General features: G+C 39.8%; 1 protein-coding gene across 1 annotated transcript; it reads left to right on the top strand.

The window, feature by feature from the left end:
* Window positions 1-344: 344 nt before the first annotated feature.
* Window positions 345-17400, top strand: LOC146309500 (arf-GAP with dual PH domain-containing protein 1-like). Its single transcript, XM_084744076.1, has 11 exons — window positions 345-671; window positions 4401-4531; window positions 6261-6352; window positions 7875-7957; window positions 14116-14228; window positions 14474-14620; window positions 14920-15003; window positions 15737-15799; window positions 15978-16049; window positions 16683-16911; window positions 16997-17400. The coding sequence occupies exons 1-11, from the start codon at window positions 581-583 to the stop codon at window positions 17023-17025; spliced, it is 1134 nt and encodes a 377-aa protein (XP_084600202.1). The 5' UTR covers window positions 345-580; the 3' UTR covers window positions 17026-17400.
* The last annotated feature ends 1471 nt before the right edge of the window (window positions 17401-18871 follow it).

Raw genomic sequence — 18871 nt, 5'->3', positions numbered from 1 at the left:
GAATGTATCTGTCTGTATTTATTTATCAGGGGCAGTATTACTGTAAATAACTAGTCAAAGGTTAATTTTCATCCATACTCCCTGGCCACGTGGGAAATTGAGAACCTGAACTCAGTATGAAAATTATGCTCACTCAGAACTTATATTATATATTTTAGCATTTTGCTAATTGGAGATGGGCTTGTTGCAGCCGTCCTGTCTACCCTCGTGAAGGAGACAAACTGGGGCGAAATGTGGGTGTTTCTCTGTCTGTCTGTCTGTCTGTCTAGGAGTGTCGTGAGCGCGTTTGTTTCCTACATCCATAATGGCCACTGGGGGTCTCACTCCAGACAGAGGGACAGAGAAGACTTACTGTTGCATCTATTAGGGTTTTTTACAGCACACACACACGGCTGACCATGCCCCGCTGTCCAGCGACCCACCACCTAAGATTACAGCCTTTCCATTAGTCCTGAGGACGCGTCGCGACGCGCTTTTACAAATTCAGTCCGGCGCGTCCGGCGGCAATCTTTACTTTCGATGCATGAGAGTTTGAGGTTTTCGGCCGCTGAGCAGGCATCTGAGCAGAAACATTCGCATCATGACTTCGAACCAAGAAAAGAACAGGCAGCGCTTGAAACAGCTTCTAGGGAAACCTGGGAACGGAAACTGTGCCGACTGCGGAGCTGCAGGTACGCTGGAGCGGAGACACACTGATGCTGCTGCCGGGACACATTTTAGTGACCTCTCCCTACTTCAGCCTGTTTGTTCATACATTCCGTTATGTGTTATACTGATCTGGCTTATTATAAAGTAGGCTACAAATAATTAACTGCACGCAGCCAGAATTTAACAGCATGTCTCCGGTTGTCTTTCGCGAGAGAGTACAAGGTCGTTGACTTTCTCTTCTCAGACAGTCACGATGTGGTCCAGGCATGGCTATGAAATATGAAACAGTTGACAGTTCCACATACAGGAAAATAACACTATTAAATAATGTATCACAACCAGTTGTATTTATTTTGTAGGTTTCTAGCAGTTTTCATAGATTAACCAAACAAGTAACACATGTCGACCTATAAGTTTTTCTTTGAATTTAGAGCTCAGTCAGGTCCTATTCTTATCCCTAGGTGTGGTATCTTTTTGTATATATTTATATTTTTTATGTTGGTTGAGGGGCCAAACATGTATTCATCTATCCTTTTGCACACACACACACACACACACACACACACACACACACACACACACACACACACACACACTGATGGTCACACCTAGGTTTGCACTTCCCAAATGTACAGTTCACTACAGAGTAAACAGGTGTGGTTTGTGAAAAAAAGGCTCATCTGCAGCCAGAGCGAGAGTCATAAAGATTTGGTGTACTTTGTTGAATGTTTTATGTTTTACTGCTTTTAGAATTACCGTTCAAGATTAAGGCTGCAACTAAAGATTGTTTTAATTGTCGATTAAACTGTCGATTATTTCTCAATTAACTGATTAGTTATTTGGTTTATAAAGTGGTAGAAAATGGTGAAAAATGTCGATCATTGTTTTCCAAAGCCCAAGATGACATCCTCAACTCAAAGATATTCAGTTTACTGACATAAAGGAGCAAAGAAACCTGAAAATATTCACATTTGCTTTTTTTTATTTTTATTTTCTAAAAAGGTCAATTACTTGGAAATTAATTTGATAATGATTCATAATAGATTAATCATTGCAGTTCTGTTCCGAGACATTGAAATATTAAAGCTCTAAATGCAAAGGTCTCTTAAAGGATGCACATATTTAGGGTTGCAAATAATGATTACTTTCATTATCAAATAATCTGATGATAATTTTACAGAGTAATCATAATTTAACGAAATAGCTTTTTAAAATGCCAAAAAATCATTCCCAGAGCCCAAGATTGCATCTTAAATGTTTTGATCAAACAAAGACATTTTATTACACAGCTTTGTTGAATACTTGATTGGTCAGTTACGGCATTCTAAGGTCCATTGTTTCTGCTTAACAGACCATTGCCATGAAGAACAGACCATTGCTATGGATGTGGTTCTGCAGTAGAACCACTTTCAATCATTAAATCGTTTTTAAATTAATATTTTGTGCCAAATTGTTGATTTGATTTTACACTAGTAGCCGTGTAATAAGTGTGATAACATACAGTCAACAGGTCATTATTGCAAAGTAAATTCTGTCCTGCACCACCCTGTTAGGGTTTATTTTGCAATAATGACCTGCTCACTTGATATTATGCCTCACATAGTTTAAAATGAATTGTGTCAATGAAAAGCACCAACTCCTTTCATTTTCAAAACTGAAATCAGAGAATATTTGGCAATTTGTGGCCATTTTTGCTTGAATTAATTCTGAACAAGCTACAGGCATTATAGAGAGCAGATGGGAGTGGCTAACCACACATCAGCCTCTTGTCTCTTGTGTACAGATGCACGGTCTTACAAGGGTGCAGCTTTGTGATTACGCACAAGGAAGTCATAGTTTTTTGTTCTCATGCTATTTTTGTGATGTGTGGTCACTTAGTTTTCATGTGCAATGTTTGAAGGGCCGCAGCACGCTCACACGAACTACTTGACACAGTCCCAGTCACACAATAACCACCATGGCAGCTGTATTCTCACCTTACAGTGATCGCTGTAATAATTCTGAACATGAGGTTTTGACGTATAGGAAGAGCTGTATGTGTGTGTGTAGTCATTTACATGTTTGCTGGCTGTTCTGTGTCTGTTCTAAACAGGTGAGCGTATCTTGTGATAACAAAACATGTCTTCTTATTTACTCATTAGCTTTAAAAAAGAAAGGAAAACAGCAAACAAGCCATGGATTCTTGAGGAATTCAGTTAAATTGATGATTGCCACATTGCATGCTATTTGCACACTTGTCTCCCTTTGAAGAAATGTTTGAACTGTGTGGTTGGTCTGACCTTTTCCCTGAGCTTTTTTGAGAGCACAGAAAAATGTCATGAGCGCTGAAACATTAGTGATGTGTTACAAAAAAGTAATTTTATCAATTTGTTTGCATCATGTCAGAGGTGTTAATGTCAGAGGTATTAGTGGTTGAAGTGACTCATATAATGCATGCATGCAAACCAGTGTGAATGTAATGCAGGTGTGTATGACATGTTGCACAGAGTCATAACTATACATATATAGTAGTAGGGATACATGATATTGGATACTTAACAATATCCAATATGCTGATATTTTCCAACTGATTTTGGCTGATTGACAGTACCAATAAATTGATATTTTTTCCCCACCTAACTGCAGAGAAAATCAGTTCTCTTTTATTATGAGTTAACATTTCTGCACTCTTATTGTGATGGTCCAGTGGCACATGCAGATATAAAGTACAGTGCTTTTCAAAATAAAATACAATGGACACATTCCATAAGAAAAATAAGAAAACTACTGCTGCCAGTTTTATTTCTCTTTGGTCGTCTGTCATAATGATTGGGATGTGGCTGGACAATTACATTTGCATTGTTGAAGAAATGCAATTGGCTGCTTCTCATGACTGACGTCGAGCAGTCATTGCAAACTGTAACTTAGATATCTGTTTAGACACTTCAAAAAAACTTCCACACCACAGACATATTTGTGCCATGTGACCATAATCAAGCACTTTGATTCCGATACTTCATTTTAAAACGTTTTCCTGCTGATACAGATGACGATAATAATGTCCATTCCTATACAGTAGATATGTCAATTTCCGACACTCATTAAAAAACACAAGTAGCTCCAAATGTAGAGATTATAAATGCATGGATTTCCCCCTCAACAGCGATAAATTTCTCAGCGCTTGTACAGTACACTAAATGTGGGTTGCTGTTGTGTAAATACTGTATTATGGGGCATTTCATAGTGTTACTGTCTGTGTGTGTGTGTCGGGGGGGGGCAGAAATAGCATCTATGAAACACTACCCTGCCGGGGTGGTTCAAGGTGAGCAATCAGTGGTGCCGAGTCTCGTCTCTCTCCCTCTCACTACTGCCACCACACTGAAAAATTCAAAGGAAACCCCTCGGTCTGATCTGACACAAACCTAAATACAATCCAGCTGTTTTTCACCCACACATTGATCATCTGTGAAACTGTGAGAGGGTCTGGTGATCAGTCTGAGGATGGGGACTCGTTTGTTAAATCTAGGTCACGGAGGTGATCAGTGACCTGCTTTCCTTATGAGAATAGATTTCCTTTATAGGCAAAGACAAGTGACTTAGTACTGAGAGAATCACCAGCATGTATTAAAAACAGACTCTGTCTGCCTATAAAAATGTGTTAACCACTGTTTTCATTGTCTGATAGAAGGAATTTTAGTTTCAGTTTATTCAAGTATTTTGAGCTTTAAATGGTTTTTGTGTGTTTACACATGTGTCTTCATGCTGTGTTGCAGATCCGGAGTGGGCATCCTACACCCTGGGTGTGTTTGTGTGTCACAGCTGCTCAGGCCTCCATAGAAACATTGCTCAGATCAGCAAGGTGAAATCTATCCTACTGGATCCCTGGAGCTCCGCTGAGGTGGAGGTGAGAACTCCTGTATGTCGTGTCGAGCCCCTTTTACATGGGACAAAACACTCACTAACACTCACTATAGGAGCCTAAATGCAATTCATTGACGTTTGGTTAAAAAAGTAGGTAATAAATAATATAAGTTATTTTAAAAACAGTAAAACAACAGCAATTTAAGTTAATTTGTTTAGGAGGAATTAGAGTATGTACAGGTATTTTCAGTTCATATGTACAATAATATAATAAGTCAATCAATGTTATTTAGGTGATATTTGTAATGGTTGGGAGTGTGTAACAGTTTGCTGCTTCCAAGTAACTGCGCACCTTTAATTACCTTAATTGATGCTCCTGTGATGGAGGACGTTTTGGGGCTAACCTGAGGGCAGTCAGTCAGGCAAACAGAGAGTGGTAACTTCTGTGACTCTTTTGTTCCTTTTTCAAACACTGCTTACGTGCTGTTTGTCTCTTTTGGTACATCAGCCCCGGATGGCGGAGTTTGCACCCATTTGAAGGTGTTTATTTACTGATGAAGGACTCGTCTTTAGTCGAGCATCTGTAAAATGGTGGACATTTTTTCTTAAATTCTTCACAGTATTTTGTTTTGTTACATAAAAGCATGGATTATGAAGCAGCAAAATCAAGAACTGTTGGGTTTTCATCAGCAGTAACTTAACACATCTCCTCTCCAGCTGAAAGAAACAGCAAAATGAAGGAGACACCTGACAGTGCAAACAGGGACGCAGAAGAGAAACTGAACTTCAGACCACAGACATTCAGTGAGACGCCACAAAAGTACCGAGTGCAGAACACACAGACACTGTAAAAAACACCTTTCTCTCTGCTGTCTCACACAGACATGAGTTGAGTCTCTGCTTTCTGGCACACACCAGAAAACAAAACAGAAAGGCAAACTCATCTACTGGAAATGGGAAAATGGTGAACCATCTAATTAAAAAAAGCATACATGTGTGAATATTGGTGTAAAAACATTTCACGTAACATGTGGGGGGATTTTATTTGTGCAAATAGTGAACATAGTGGAAAGCCCTGTATTTTAAGAGAGGATCAGCCATTGACTGTAGTCTGAAACTTGGCTTGAAGCGACATCTGCAGCCTCAGGCCTCGCCCTCACCCTACCCACCCTGCTCCACTGTGAGCATCACTCTCTGCCTGCCGCTCCGCCCCTGCATCCCTGCTCGGAAGAATAGACAAGTCATCCGTCTCAATTCAGCACGGCCTGAAAGGCATGAGCCAGCAGCTGGCAAATACAACCAATATCTTTGTGTATGTATGAGAGGGTGTATGTGTGCGTCTGCTGAATCTTGGGACTTTAAAACTCACTTTAAGTACTGGTTTATTTCACAGTGACAATGCCAAGAATGAGCTGAAAAGAATAATGTATTGTTTCTATGGGTCTGTTCCAGTCAGATTGACCATAATGCTGCTGTCCATCCTTTGTCTCCTTTCTCTCTCTCTCTCTCCTTGATTTGTAGTTTCTGTAGTTTCCTCACTGCGTGCTTTTGCATGCTGAGCAGTGTCCTCTGTGTTAAAGAGAGAGACACAAAAGAAGCAGCAGCCATGGCAGCAGTAATGTCTCCCTCTGGGCAAGGTGTCAGCCACACAAACGCTAAGCTGAAAGCACCTCATTATATTTGTGTGTGTGTGTGCGTGTGACCTGTCCTCTTCAACCAAACACATACACACAGATATCCCTTACAAACACCTCTCTTCCTCCTCTCTACAGTTTATGGACTCTGTGGGTAACAATGCTTCCAAGGCCAAATATGAGCAGATCGTTCCCGCCTTCTACTACCATCCCACGCACAAAGACTGCACGTAAGTGGTGTGTCTTCCTCCGTCCTCCCTGATGTGTGATCCAGGTGTTTTTGTTCTTCTGTACAGTTGGTCACCTCTGAATATACAGTAAGAGTGATAAGTGCATATCTGGTTTTGAACAGCTGTGGACATGAAGGTTATACACATCCATCCTTGTTGCAGACATTGGGCCTCATGCAAGAACATTTTCATATTCTTATCCTACATTTCTCGTACTTTTTTCTGTATGTAGGCCACGTATGACCATGCCCTGTCAGATTGAACAAACACTTGTAACTTAAGATAACCACAAATGATCCGCCTGTGCGTATTTGAGTGCAGGTGCATGAGACTTAGGCCCCAAAAATGTCATATAAGGCTGTGCTTCCTGTCCCATCTGTCAGGAAGTGTTCATTCACGAAAAGGACATTGAAGAGTAAAAAGAAAAACTTTAGGAGTTTGGAGCTTCATGTGTTGGTTTCGGAGATTCATAAAGAAAAGTAAGAAATTGGAAATAAAAGACCTGCTAAAGCAAAAAAAAAAAAAAGAGAGAACGAGTGCTGTACATGCTGTCTTACTGGAGGGTCGGACTGTCAATGAAATAAAGATGACATCTCTTGATATGAAAATGGCTTCAAAGAAAAAAAAACAGGATTGCCACAACAAGGGGCAAAAGATAACTGTATACCACATAGTATATTTAAATACAACAGGGGAAAAGGTGACTGAGGTTCCATCAGATCCAGGTTTGCCCTGCTGTTATTAAAAATGGGCGGGACTTAGGAATGGTCAATTATTGTTCCACAGATGCATGCATTCATTAACATAGGGGCAACAAGAGGGTTTTAGTAGCCAGGCTGACATACAGAAACCGATAAGAATGGCAAGTTCCTGCAGTTTGAACAGGAAGCAACTGTTCAGTATGAGGTTTTCTTCTCAGCCACCCAGTGACATAAATAACAATAGGTAATAACACAACACTGAGCTGTGTGAAGTTTATTTTAGAGTGGTCTTGTGTTGTATTTATGAGGGGTGACATATGTAAGGCTGTACAAAGGAGACGATAATTAGAGAAAAAGGCAAATCCATTATGCGTGAAGGGCTTTGAGCACTCGCGGGAAAAGCTGCACAGAGCCATTACATTAAATACTGTGATGCTGATTTGTTGAGAGTGACATTGCTGGTTAGGTGAAATGCAGATGAGTTGTCTTGCATGCTGCAGATGCATACACATACAAAGCGTTTGTTTATGCGTGATGGTTTGTGGATGTTCAGGATAATTGCTAAGGGACCAGAGAAATTAATGTAATAAAGATGGATGAGAGAGATGCAAGAAGAGCACGAGTTGTATAATCAAAATCACAATATATGGAGGACAAATAGAGACACAAGTGATAATTACAAGACGTTGAGCCACGTAATATTTGTAATATTTGTTTGCATGAAATGTAGCTCCGAGGCTCTACGTCCATGTAAGTTAATGAGACGTTTCCAACAAATGAGCTCAAGCATGAAGTAAACATCAACACCAACTGTTCTGCAGGCTCCTGCGGGAACAATGGATCCGAGCCAAGTACGAGAGGAAGGAGTTTATGTGTGTGGAGAGGCAGGAGCCCTACTCGGCAGGTAAGAATTAAACAGGCCTCTGTACAGTTACGTGCGCACAAACACCTTAGACTTGCTCACTCAGGAAAACAAGTAATTGTCTGCGTCTCACACAGCACCACCTATTCAGCACTGAATGAATGCTCAGCAGGGACACAGCATCATCCATTTATCATTACCAACATTCTTGGGTGAAACAGCTGATGAAATCTGAGATAAAGAGGGACGGAGGAAAGGAAAGCAGGCCTCATCTCACACTTTTTGCCTCCAATTAAAGGTCCAGTGTGTAAGATTTTGGAAGATTTATTGGCAGAATATGGCAGAAATGTAAGTCATTCAGTATATTTTCATTAGCATATAATCAAGTGAAAATAAGAACCGTTGTGCTTTCATTACTTTAAAATGAGCCCTTAACCTCTTCCACAGAGGCTGTCATGTCCAACAGCCATGTTTCTACAGTAGTCCAGAACAGACAAATCAAAGACTGGCTCTAGATTGGGCCTTTTGTGTTTTCCACCACCATAGTTTCTTGTACACGCTTGGAGGGGGAGGATGATGCAAGTTGTGCTCAGTCCATATTTAACCCACAGAAAGAAGACTTATATTAATATTCTCATCTAACTCTAGGAAGGCAAACCAGTAAGTGCATTTGCAAAATCTTTGACTATAATTTGAATGTATCTTGCTCATTTGCAATCTGTAACTTTAATCAACACTGAGGAAAGATGGTTGCTTGAAAAATGTGACACAGTTCTTAGTAGGGATTTTAAAGCAAAGCAGCGCAAACTTGTGTTCCTACTTTAGTTTATCCAGTTTGTGTATCGATGTCTGCCGGGGTTCAGTGTGTGTTGTAGGTTCTGTTTGGACCAGAAATTACATTACTCTGTCAAAGGGTATAATAATACACAACTCATGGCCCAGTACGCACCATTACCCACTGCTCATTTACAGTGCCCAGCCCAATTAGCTCACTAGTCAGATTGTCTTGACTGCTCATTTGGCAGATAGACGGTGTGCCAGCGTGGCTTATGCTGCAGAGACAATGAGAGCTGGTTATCAAGGGAACAAAACTGCCCTTTCCTGTCCTCTTGCAGCTTCTCATGTGTCCTTTTTTATTTTTTTTTATTGTGCTCTAGCTTCATGTTTATTCTTATCTGCATCCACCTCTGTGCCTGCCTAACCACAATATGTCTCATCCTTTTCTCGTGGTTTACTGCATGTAATCATTTTGTCATTGGCCTACGCTCAATTCCTCACTAAATGTGAATTACATAACCCTTATCTCTGTTTTGTGCTGAATCATGTGTCTGCATGTGTCACAATTGACAAATGTGTTTTTGGCTAATCGCCCAGTGGAGCCTTATTAAAAGAGAGAAAGTGGCACTGACTAGAATGCTAATCAGACTCACCTAATCAGTAATGGATGCCCCCCACCCCCCCGGCTGACTGGCAACAAGTGTGCAGATGCTACAATTGAGCCATTACTGTCTCTTTAAGTGCCAAGAATCTTATCTATGATATACACTGGTGAAAGTAGTACTCAGATCCTACAGCACTCTAAAAATACTCCATTACAAGTAAAAGTTATTCAAAAGTAAAGCTAAAGTAAAAGTACAGAAGTATTACTTAAAGTGTCAAAGTAAAAGTAAAATGACAGTGTTAGATACTGCTGCACAAATTTATATTTTTTTCTTTACTTTTGGTTTTTTTTGGGAAATACTGAATGATTTTACCATTTTAGGTCTCAAACAGTTATTTAACAAAACCCTCTGAGTTTACAGGGGAAATGTCTCTTTGGTGGGACACGCCATGACATCTGAAAGGACCAAACTCGCCACTGCTTTACATAAGGGATCACAAGTCAAATAGTTTTGTGAAGATTTTTGATGAACTTTACAAAATAAAATATAGTACACAAACATTTGAAGAGTCCAAACTGAGAAATCTGAAATTATTGGTTGTCTTTTTTTTAGTATAGGTCATGACATGCAGGTAATCATCGATTATTGCATCGGCTAAAAAACAAATCCATATTGTGCAGCCCTAGTAAGTGTATATAAGCGCATATTCATGTATGTCAAGCTGTGACAAGAGGAATACACAGGTATGTGCAAGGAGGAGAGAGACATAACCAAGTAAATACATAATAATAGTGTAATATAAAGGCATTAAGTTATGGGGCAGGACTGTGGTTATAGAAATTACATCACACTACTACAAATAGACAGTGTCAAGTTCACACCAAAGTTTACAAGCTCTAGTACTCATGATTAGGAGACAGATATTGATGTCTGCACTCACCATAGTTCCCCTTTAACCAGAGCCACGCTACGTTCCTACAGGGTTACAGTTGAACAACCCTCTTACATTCAGAGTTAAAACATTAGTAGGTAGTTTTCAGAGGTGCCTCCACCGTGAACTGAAAAGCTACAATACAGTGTGGCATTTCTCAAACAGATTGGTGCTGTTTCAAAAAGAAAAAGCCAAATCTCACTTTAAGGTAGACGAGATAAAGCGCTATTATCAGAGTCTCATGACTGTCAAACTCTTGCTCCCTGTGTCTCTGCGTCTCTTTCCCTCTCTGTCAATGGTCTCTTGTGTTGTGCTGTGCAGAGGTTTACAAGCATGTGGCTGTGTGTCTGCGCCCTGGAGGAAGAATGGCCTCTTTTGTGTACAAGTATTCTATATAATATTGCTCCTGGATTTCTGGCCGAGAGAAACCAGCAGCCATCTGTTGTGGATCTGAAGAAAGAAAGTCGCTGTGGCTCAGCTCTCCCAAGTGTTTGTAAATCTTTGACACCCTATTGTAACAGTGAATGAATTCTCTTCTTCTCCTCTGCGGTGTTATGTTCTTGTCCTCTTAGCGGTGGAACAAAACTTTCTGAATCATGAATAATTGAAGAAGCCGTTGCTCAACCAGAAGTTTACAGCTGTCTGTGGTTGACTGTATTGCCGTACAGTACAAGGAAGCAAAGAACTGAAGCAAAGGAAGGGACAGAGGGGTGGATGGAGGGAGAGAGACCGGTGCAAGTGGACCAGCAGACAAACGGTCTCTGTTTCTTAAATTCTCATCCATTTCCCAGAGGAAATTGGCATCTGAGATGTAATTATCTCTCAAAATTTATCTCCGTTCTTTTCTTTTTATCACATTGCACTTTAGCTCAAACCATACCAGCATTTGACCGAGGCACTTTACTTTCAATGGAAACGCTTTTCTCCTGCAGTTTTTTGCAGGGGAAATTTATCGGCTATCTGTGATGTAGTCTGCTGTTTTGGAGATTTCCACGTGCGACTCCGATTCCAGAAAAGTTGGGACGTTGTGTAAAACAAAAACAGAATGCAATGATTTACAAAGACTCAGTGAGACTTTGGCACCCGAGAACACTAATTGTTGAAGGTCTAAAAGTGAAATTCTTTCCCATTCTTGCTTGATATACAGAATATGACTTCAAGTGCTCAACAGTCCAGGGTCCCTGTCATCATATTTTGTGCTTCATAATGCACCACACATTTTCAGTGAGAGACTGGTCTGGACTGCAGCTCGACCAGTCTAGTATCTGAAGTCTTTTACTACACTGTTGTAACACATGCAGAACGTCTCTTGTCTGTGCATTGTCTTGCTGTTATAAGCAGGGACATCTCTGATGGCAGCATATGTTCCTCCAAAACCTGCATGTACCTTTCAGTATGAATGGGACCTTCACAGATGTAACAGTTAGCCATGATGCCATGAGCACTGACACACCCCCATACCAAAGTGAGGAAACAATCTGGATGGTTCTCTTTAGCCTGGACAACATGATATCCATAATTTCCAAAAACGAATGTCTGAAATGTGGACTCGTCAGACCACAGCATACGTTTCCACTCTGGGAGCATCTCAGATGAGCTTGGGCTCCAGACAAGTTTTTTTTTTGCCCGTACCAACTTTTTTGAAACATGTTGCAGGCATCAAATTCAGAATGAGTGTACATTTACAAAAAAACAATAAAGTCTATCAGTTTCAACATTAAATATCTTGCCATTGTACTGTACTCGATTAAATTTAAATTGAACAGTTTTTGCAAATCGTTGCATTCTGTTGTCACTGTTTTTTGAAATTGGGGTTATAAAAGAAAACAATCAAGTGCTATTTATGTGAAGCTGTGAGTTGGCACCACAGGGGTTTATTATTATGATTATTACATTTAACACACTGCATTTTGTATAAATGCACTCTTATTGAAATTAAAATGACACTAACTGATCAAATAAAAATCTAAAAGAAATCTAATGGACTTCCCAAAACATGAAATAAACTAAAATTTAAAAAGAAAATTCAAAAGTAATGAAAGTATGGTTTTTAGTTGCTTATTGCAGTGTCATGTTGCTGCTGGAAAACACCTAATGACTAATGGCTGAAAGTGGGTTCTGTTGCTGTGAAAGTGTTCTCACTGAAATCTGCTAACACGTAAAAAAAATGAAATTGTGAACCTCAAATTGAAGAAAGAGACATTTTATTCATTATTAATTCAGATCCTTTTCTGTTAAATATTGCTGATCTGTGTAAGTGGGTTAATGTGTGTGTGTGTGTGTGCGTGTGTGTGCGTGTGTGTGCGCTGGCTGGGTGTGCACAGGGCAATGAGAGTGCATTTTATTCCTGCAGTCCTGTTTTCAGTTGGCTCATGCTGGGTAGAGGCAGAGAGGCCAGTGTCAGGAACAGGCCCAGGAACAGAGCCAACAAGCTGTGTGTGTGCTTGTGTGTGTGTGTGCATGCGTGCGTGTGTGTGTGCTTGTGTCAGTGAGACAGAAAATATGTACATATTATTCCGAGGAGATTAAAAATTATGGAGCATATACCTGCAAAAATAGACTCATTCCTGCCCATTGGATATAGTTAGAAAAATACGAGGCGCTTGGTGGTTGTTAATCAAAAAGTCTTGGGTGTGTGTGTGTGTGTGTGCGTTAGAGTGTGAGATAGAGTTTATTTCAGTGATGTTCAGGCTTGTAGAGGAAGCCATCAGTTGAAGCTGAATTATTTATGTGTAGTAAAAGCAGAGGTGCTTCCTCCCATCACTGCAGAGCTGCTTACAACTGTAACCACATAACCTAAAAGTGTGCACACACACACATACACACACACGCACACACAAGGTCACCAATATTACAAGCTTGGTACTGTAGGAGCTGTCAGCAGTGTCTCTAAAATAAGGAAAATTAGAGTTTTAGTGCACTCACAGTGAATGCTGATGCAGTTCTGTCTGCTGGATGTGTAAATAGGCTACATGTGAACTTATAAACCCTTATGAAGTTTCAACTTTATAAGGGGATAATATGTCAAAGTTGTGTTTATTGCTTCTTCTTCTTCTTCTGCCCCCAAATGGCCAAGAATTCAACTCATGCAGCTTTAAGTTTATCTAAATAATTATCAAACTGATCAGTAGTGTGATGTTCCTTATAGTTACCATTTGTGAATTCCTCTTCTGTATGAATGTTTGTTTTAGATTTTTTGGGATATGGTATGGTAGATACCTGATTTGCCGGTACTTTATGTCAGAACGGCCGCCATATTTGGGAGGTCAGGATCCACTAGTATACAATACAGTGTGCATTGCGAGATGCAGATTTTACTGCAGAATAACTGGAACTTGCTTAATTCTGAGCAGATTTTCATAAAACTCAGTTTGTTATAAACATGAGAGGTACCGGTTACTTGTTAGAGTTAAATTCAGTTACTGGAGACGATCTAATTAGCTCAGTGCCAAAACTCTGAACTTTCTGAATAGCCATGACTTCCACTGAGACATGCAGGCTCTGATCTATGAATAGGAAACATCAAGTGTGGATTATTTACAATTTCTGTGTTTGTATCTCCAAAAATGTAGATTTCTATACCTATTATCTTATTGTAATCCCATCTGGTTGCTTGTTAGCTATTCAGATGGTTCATGATTAGATCGTCCTCGGTAACTGAATTTAATTCCAACAGGTAACCAGTATCATATTACATTTTTCATGTTTCTAGAAAACCAAATTTCAGGCACAGGTCAAATCAGGAATGTGGTATCTATGTTTCTATATAATTGTATTGTATTTAGTATTTTGTTAAACATCTGTTATGTCTTCCCTCTCTCTTTTCTCTCTCTGTCTTCCTGCTCCGTGTCAATGAAATGGGACCCTTGTGTCCCCCCTACTGGCAGGCTACAGGGAGGGGTTTCTATGGAAACGAGGCAGAGACAACGGACAGTACCTCAGCAGAAAATTCATTCTGTCTGAACGGGAAGGCGTTTTGAAGTACTTCAACAAGCATGATGTGAGTGTTTTCTCCCTCTTTCCACTTTTTTCTCTACTTTTTGTCTTTTTTTTTATCTGCAGGTCTCAATGCCCAGTCACTGTCTCTAGAAATATCCTGAATTATCTGCTGACATCTGGAGATCCTGTGCAACTCCAAATTTAAAATACTTATTGCAAGTTTAGAGCATTGTGATAAGGTTAAAAGGAGAATCAAGACTACACCACTGACCATCTCTCTCCTAAAAATCTCCTTCCTTCCTGCAGGCCAGAGAGCCTAAAGCGATAATGAAGATCAATACTGTGAATGCCTCTTTCCAACCAACAAAAATCGGCACAGCGCACGGCCTGCAGATAACCTATTTGAAGGACAACAGCACTAGGAATATCTTTGTTTACCATGAGGATGGAAAGGTGAGGTGTGGTGCCTCTGTTCACTGTTTTTTATAGGGTGTGTGTGTCCCTCTGGTGGATATGGTTTGCCATTACAAGTCAGTATGTAGTTGATGTTTAGTAGTGTAATCCTTAATAATAGCTAGAGGCTTCACTAAACTCACACAAGAGAAATAATTACACTATGAGACATCTCCCTCTGGTTTAGAGCATTTTATGGAATTTAGATGAGCCATTTAGTCTAATAATGACAGTGATGAGCATTTTATGTAATGCTTAATTAGTCAGTCAATGAACTTCCTGATGTTCCCGTCTTGAAGGAAATGGTGGACTGGTTCAACGCCATCAGAGCAGCCAGGTTTCACTACCTGCAGGTGGCTTTTCCTGGAGCTCCCACCTCTGATGTGAGTTCACTCATTGCACGCATACATACACATACAAGGAAAAACATACAGGGCCGTAGCTACAATTGAGGATGCTGACATCGTATTGTTTGTATGTATTGTGGGGATTTGGGAATTTGAACAAACTGAATGGACGTTGCATTCTACAGTTTTGAAAAGTATTTAATTGGCTGATTCAAGTACTATATAAATCTGATTATTTGTAAGTATTTTTATTCCTCTGTGCCGGTGACAGCTGTGGCCAGAGGCATTATGTTTCTGGGTTGTCTGTCCATCTCATTCTTGAGGTCAAAGGTAAAGGTCACTGTGACCTCACATAACAAGAATTAATTTGCTAATTTTGACAAAATGTCACACAAATATCTAATAAGGTAAAATTATGCGGTGATGACAATTTATATCAAAAAGGTCAAAGGTCAGCTTCAGTGTTCATCATAATGTTCAGCTCTCTATCAGTCCTCTGTAGAAATAGTCTCAAAGTGAAGACACCATGTTTCTCACTCTCAATTATTCACTAGAATTATGCATTTCAGTACAGTGTTAACTTCCATTATTCCAGAAAATACACATTATACCTTAATTAAAGTCTTCTCTATCTGTTAGTCTGGACAGACATGAGAAAAAGAGAAATAATTGGACTAGCTGAATGGTTAAACAAAATGTCAAATGTCCTGCATGCGCACACACACGCACAGTTTATCAGTGACTAATTCTTTGCTCTTTGTTTGTGTAGTTGTTGCCAAAGTTAACCAGGAACTACATCAAGGAGGGATACATGGAGAAAACTGGTCCAAAGGTAACGCATTTCTCTGTTTCATTTGTGTGGTTAGAATACTTTTACACCACATGATTTATAAGTTTGGCAAATATGCAAAGCCTTTACAGCATGTTGCAGAGAGAAGTTATTTATTGACATTTGTTGCTCTATAAATTGAGCTGGCAACACATGTTTTGCTCCTGTTTGTGTCCCACAGCACACAGAGGGCTTCAAGAAGAGGTGGTTCACGATGGATGACAGGAGGCTCATGTACTTCAAAGACCCTCTGGTATGAAGGCTGCACGTCCTGAGCAAACTGCTGTAGTTACACACTGTGACCAGCAGATGCTGCTATGCCTTTTTCCTCTACTGTGCATCAGTCTCTGTCTATTTTGGATGTGCAGTAAACTCTAAAACTCAGCATGAAATATTTTCCCTTTAGATAGAAAGCTATCAATATAGGTACTGCATGTCCTGTGCTTTTGCTTTTTTATATTTTAGGAAGCCTTTTAAGACTTATGGGTATATTCTGACATTTTTTACCATGTGTACTTACAGTTATAAAGAGCTTCCTCGAGTCTCTGGAGGAGGGGGCGGGAAGAAACAACTCACTTAACCATAGATTGTATATTAAATAGGATTTCAATCTATTTAATATACTGTCTGTGACTCCAACTTGCTATTTGGACTGCAGTGCTCAGTTTTGGACACACAAGTTATACATATTGCTCCTTTTAATTTGCATTGTCCCTTTCTAAACTAAAGCCAAATACAGTTAACTAAACTAAGCTAAACTAAAAAGTTGTTAAAAGTGGAGACTGACAATTTTGGTTTGGTGGTCAATGTGCCAAAAGTTGACAAATCAGTGGTTTTGTTTCACTCAGGATGACTAAACTGTGTGTGTTTCTGCCTCTGGTTCCAGGATGCCTATGCACGAGGTGAGGTGTTCATTGGCAGTAAGGAAAACAGCTACACCGTGCTTCCTGGCCTCCCCCCGAATATCCAAGGCTACCACTGGCAGTTTGGAATCACCATAGTGACCCCAGACAGGAAGTTTCTGTTTGCATGTGAGACTGAGGAGGACCAGAAAGACTGGATCACTGCATTTCAGACTGTTATCAACAGACCAATGCTGCCTCAGGAGTATGCAGGTAAATTTAACACCATACTCAAGTCGAGTCATAATTTAGCTCTTTTTTTTTCCTTGACTAATATTATTTTCCATTTTCTCTGCAGTGGAAGCCTATTTCAAGCACAAACCATGACTGTCACAATGTGTGAAGAGCTGTTGGTGCAGGATGAGGAGAAGGAGCTGAGACATGGACTTGAGATCTCATAATAGGAACCTTTATAAAAACTTAAGGGCGACAGAAAAGAAGGACCTAAAGGTGAAACAGCTCTGACCACAGTAACAGTACGCACAGTGACTCCTTCACCTGCCATCCTGCTCACCCACATTATGTGCCAGACCCATTTTTGCAGGGAGTCAGAATCACTCCTAAGCTTATGAATGTTCTCCTAACTCACTCATCTGTTATGCGACTTACATACTTGAAAGAGGTCGGTCATCATGACCTGAATGTGCAGAAGTTATGTGCGTGACTTGTTTGTAAGAATCAGAACTGTGCTGCTCGGATGTATGTTCTCTGTTCTCAGTAAACTCTTACTATACATATATAAATACTTATGATTAATACAACTGAATTAACCTTGCATTTCAACTAAGTTTACAAACTGTGTATTTCTGGTCAGTTCTGTGCAGACTAAAACAAACATTATCTGACACAGGACTGTAATATGAAATAATACGTAAATGACCTGCAGGTACATACTCACATTTATTTCCACGTAAGAGTACAATGATATTTAATTTTCTCTGTATTTATTTTTTAACTGTCTAATTTGCTATAATATTATGGTGCCAAGCACTGCAGGTGTAATAAGCTTTTTTGCTTTTTTGTACATATTCAAGCAGCTGAATGTTGAAGTGATGTTTATTATCGCAGGCAAGAATTGGCTTGCATTTCTTTGTCTCTCTCTCTCTCCTTTTTTCTGTATACAAATTTAGCATTTCTTTTCATGCGATGTAATTATTTATCCAGTAGAGGGAGACAAAGGAAAGGTTTTAAAACTTACTATACCCCCCCCCAACACACACACACCTTACACACACATACAAACAAACTCCAGGGGCTCATTAACCTCATCAAACCAGTGACTGCAGGTGTGCACATTAAATTATTTGTCTAAGTGTTGAAGAGAAAGCTATGAAGATGTGTTGCAGTATTATTACAACAGTGCAGCAATGCCTTCGTCCAAACTTGAAAGGGATAGTTTGGATTATTTGAAGTGTGGTTGTATGATGTACTTATCAACAGTCAGCGTATAACCTACAGTAGATGGCGGTCAGCATGCACCCAGTTTGGAGAAGCAGAGAGGAGTACCGGTGTTTGAAGCTAAGCAATGACATGCTTTGGACAGGATCAGCAGCAAGCCAGCTAAAAAGATCCACCTCCAAAACATTGTCAGTTTAAGTGTATGTTGTATTTAGAATATTTCTGCTGCTTTAGCTTTCTTTCTTTTAGACAGCCTTTTCTGATGGGGAAGTGCTATTATATAAGCCAAATATCACTCTCTCATCAGTAATTTTACCTCCAGAACACAGGAGTTGACCCTTTATAACACTGAAATGTCACACGATAACAAACTTACTAACCGATCGTGGCAGGAGTAGACCAGAAAATCAGCTGTCCATTGCTCAGCTTCCACGCTGGTACTTCTTTCTGCTTCTGCAAAGCGGGGGCATGCCGACCTTCTTTCAGCTGCAGTTAATACACCGACTATAAATAAGTACCTAATACAACCTAACGTGAAAATAATGCAAACTATTCCTTTAAAGAGCTGAGATCAAGTAAATCATATGAGCATGCATCTGCCCTGCTTGAACGTTAAATTTCCAACACGCACACATTGTTTAGTAACTGATGCTCTGAACTCACTGTGGAGTGGTGGAAGAGGAGAATTGTGCAAGTGAATCTGAAATATGGTCACTATTAAAAGGGTAAAAGCCACATTATGTTCTGTTTTTATTGTTGTTAACTTTCAAGTTAC

This window comes from Lutjanus erythropterus, chromosome 19 (assembly GCF_056507025.1).
Source record: "Lutjanus erythropterus isolate fLutEry1 chromosome 19, fLutEry1.hap2, whole genome shotgun sequence".
NCBI classification, from domain to species: Eukaryota; Metazoa; Chordata; class Actinopteri; order Lutjaniformes; family Lutjanidae; genus Lutjanus; species Lutjanus erythropterus.
Note: the sequence above shows the minus strand (reverse complement) of the source record. Positions and strands in the feature narration are given on the sequence as shown.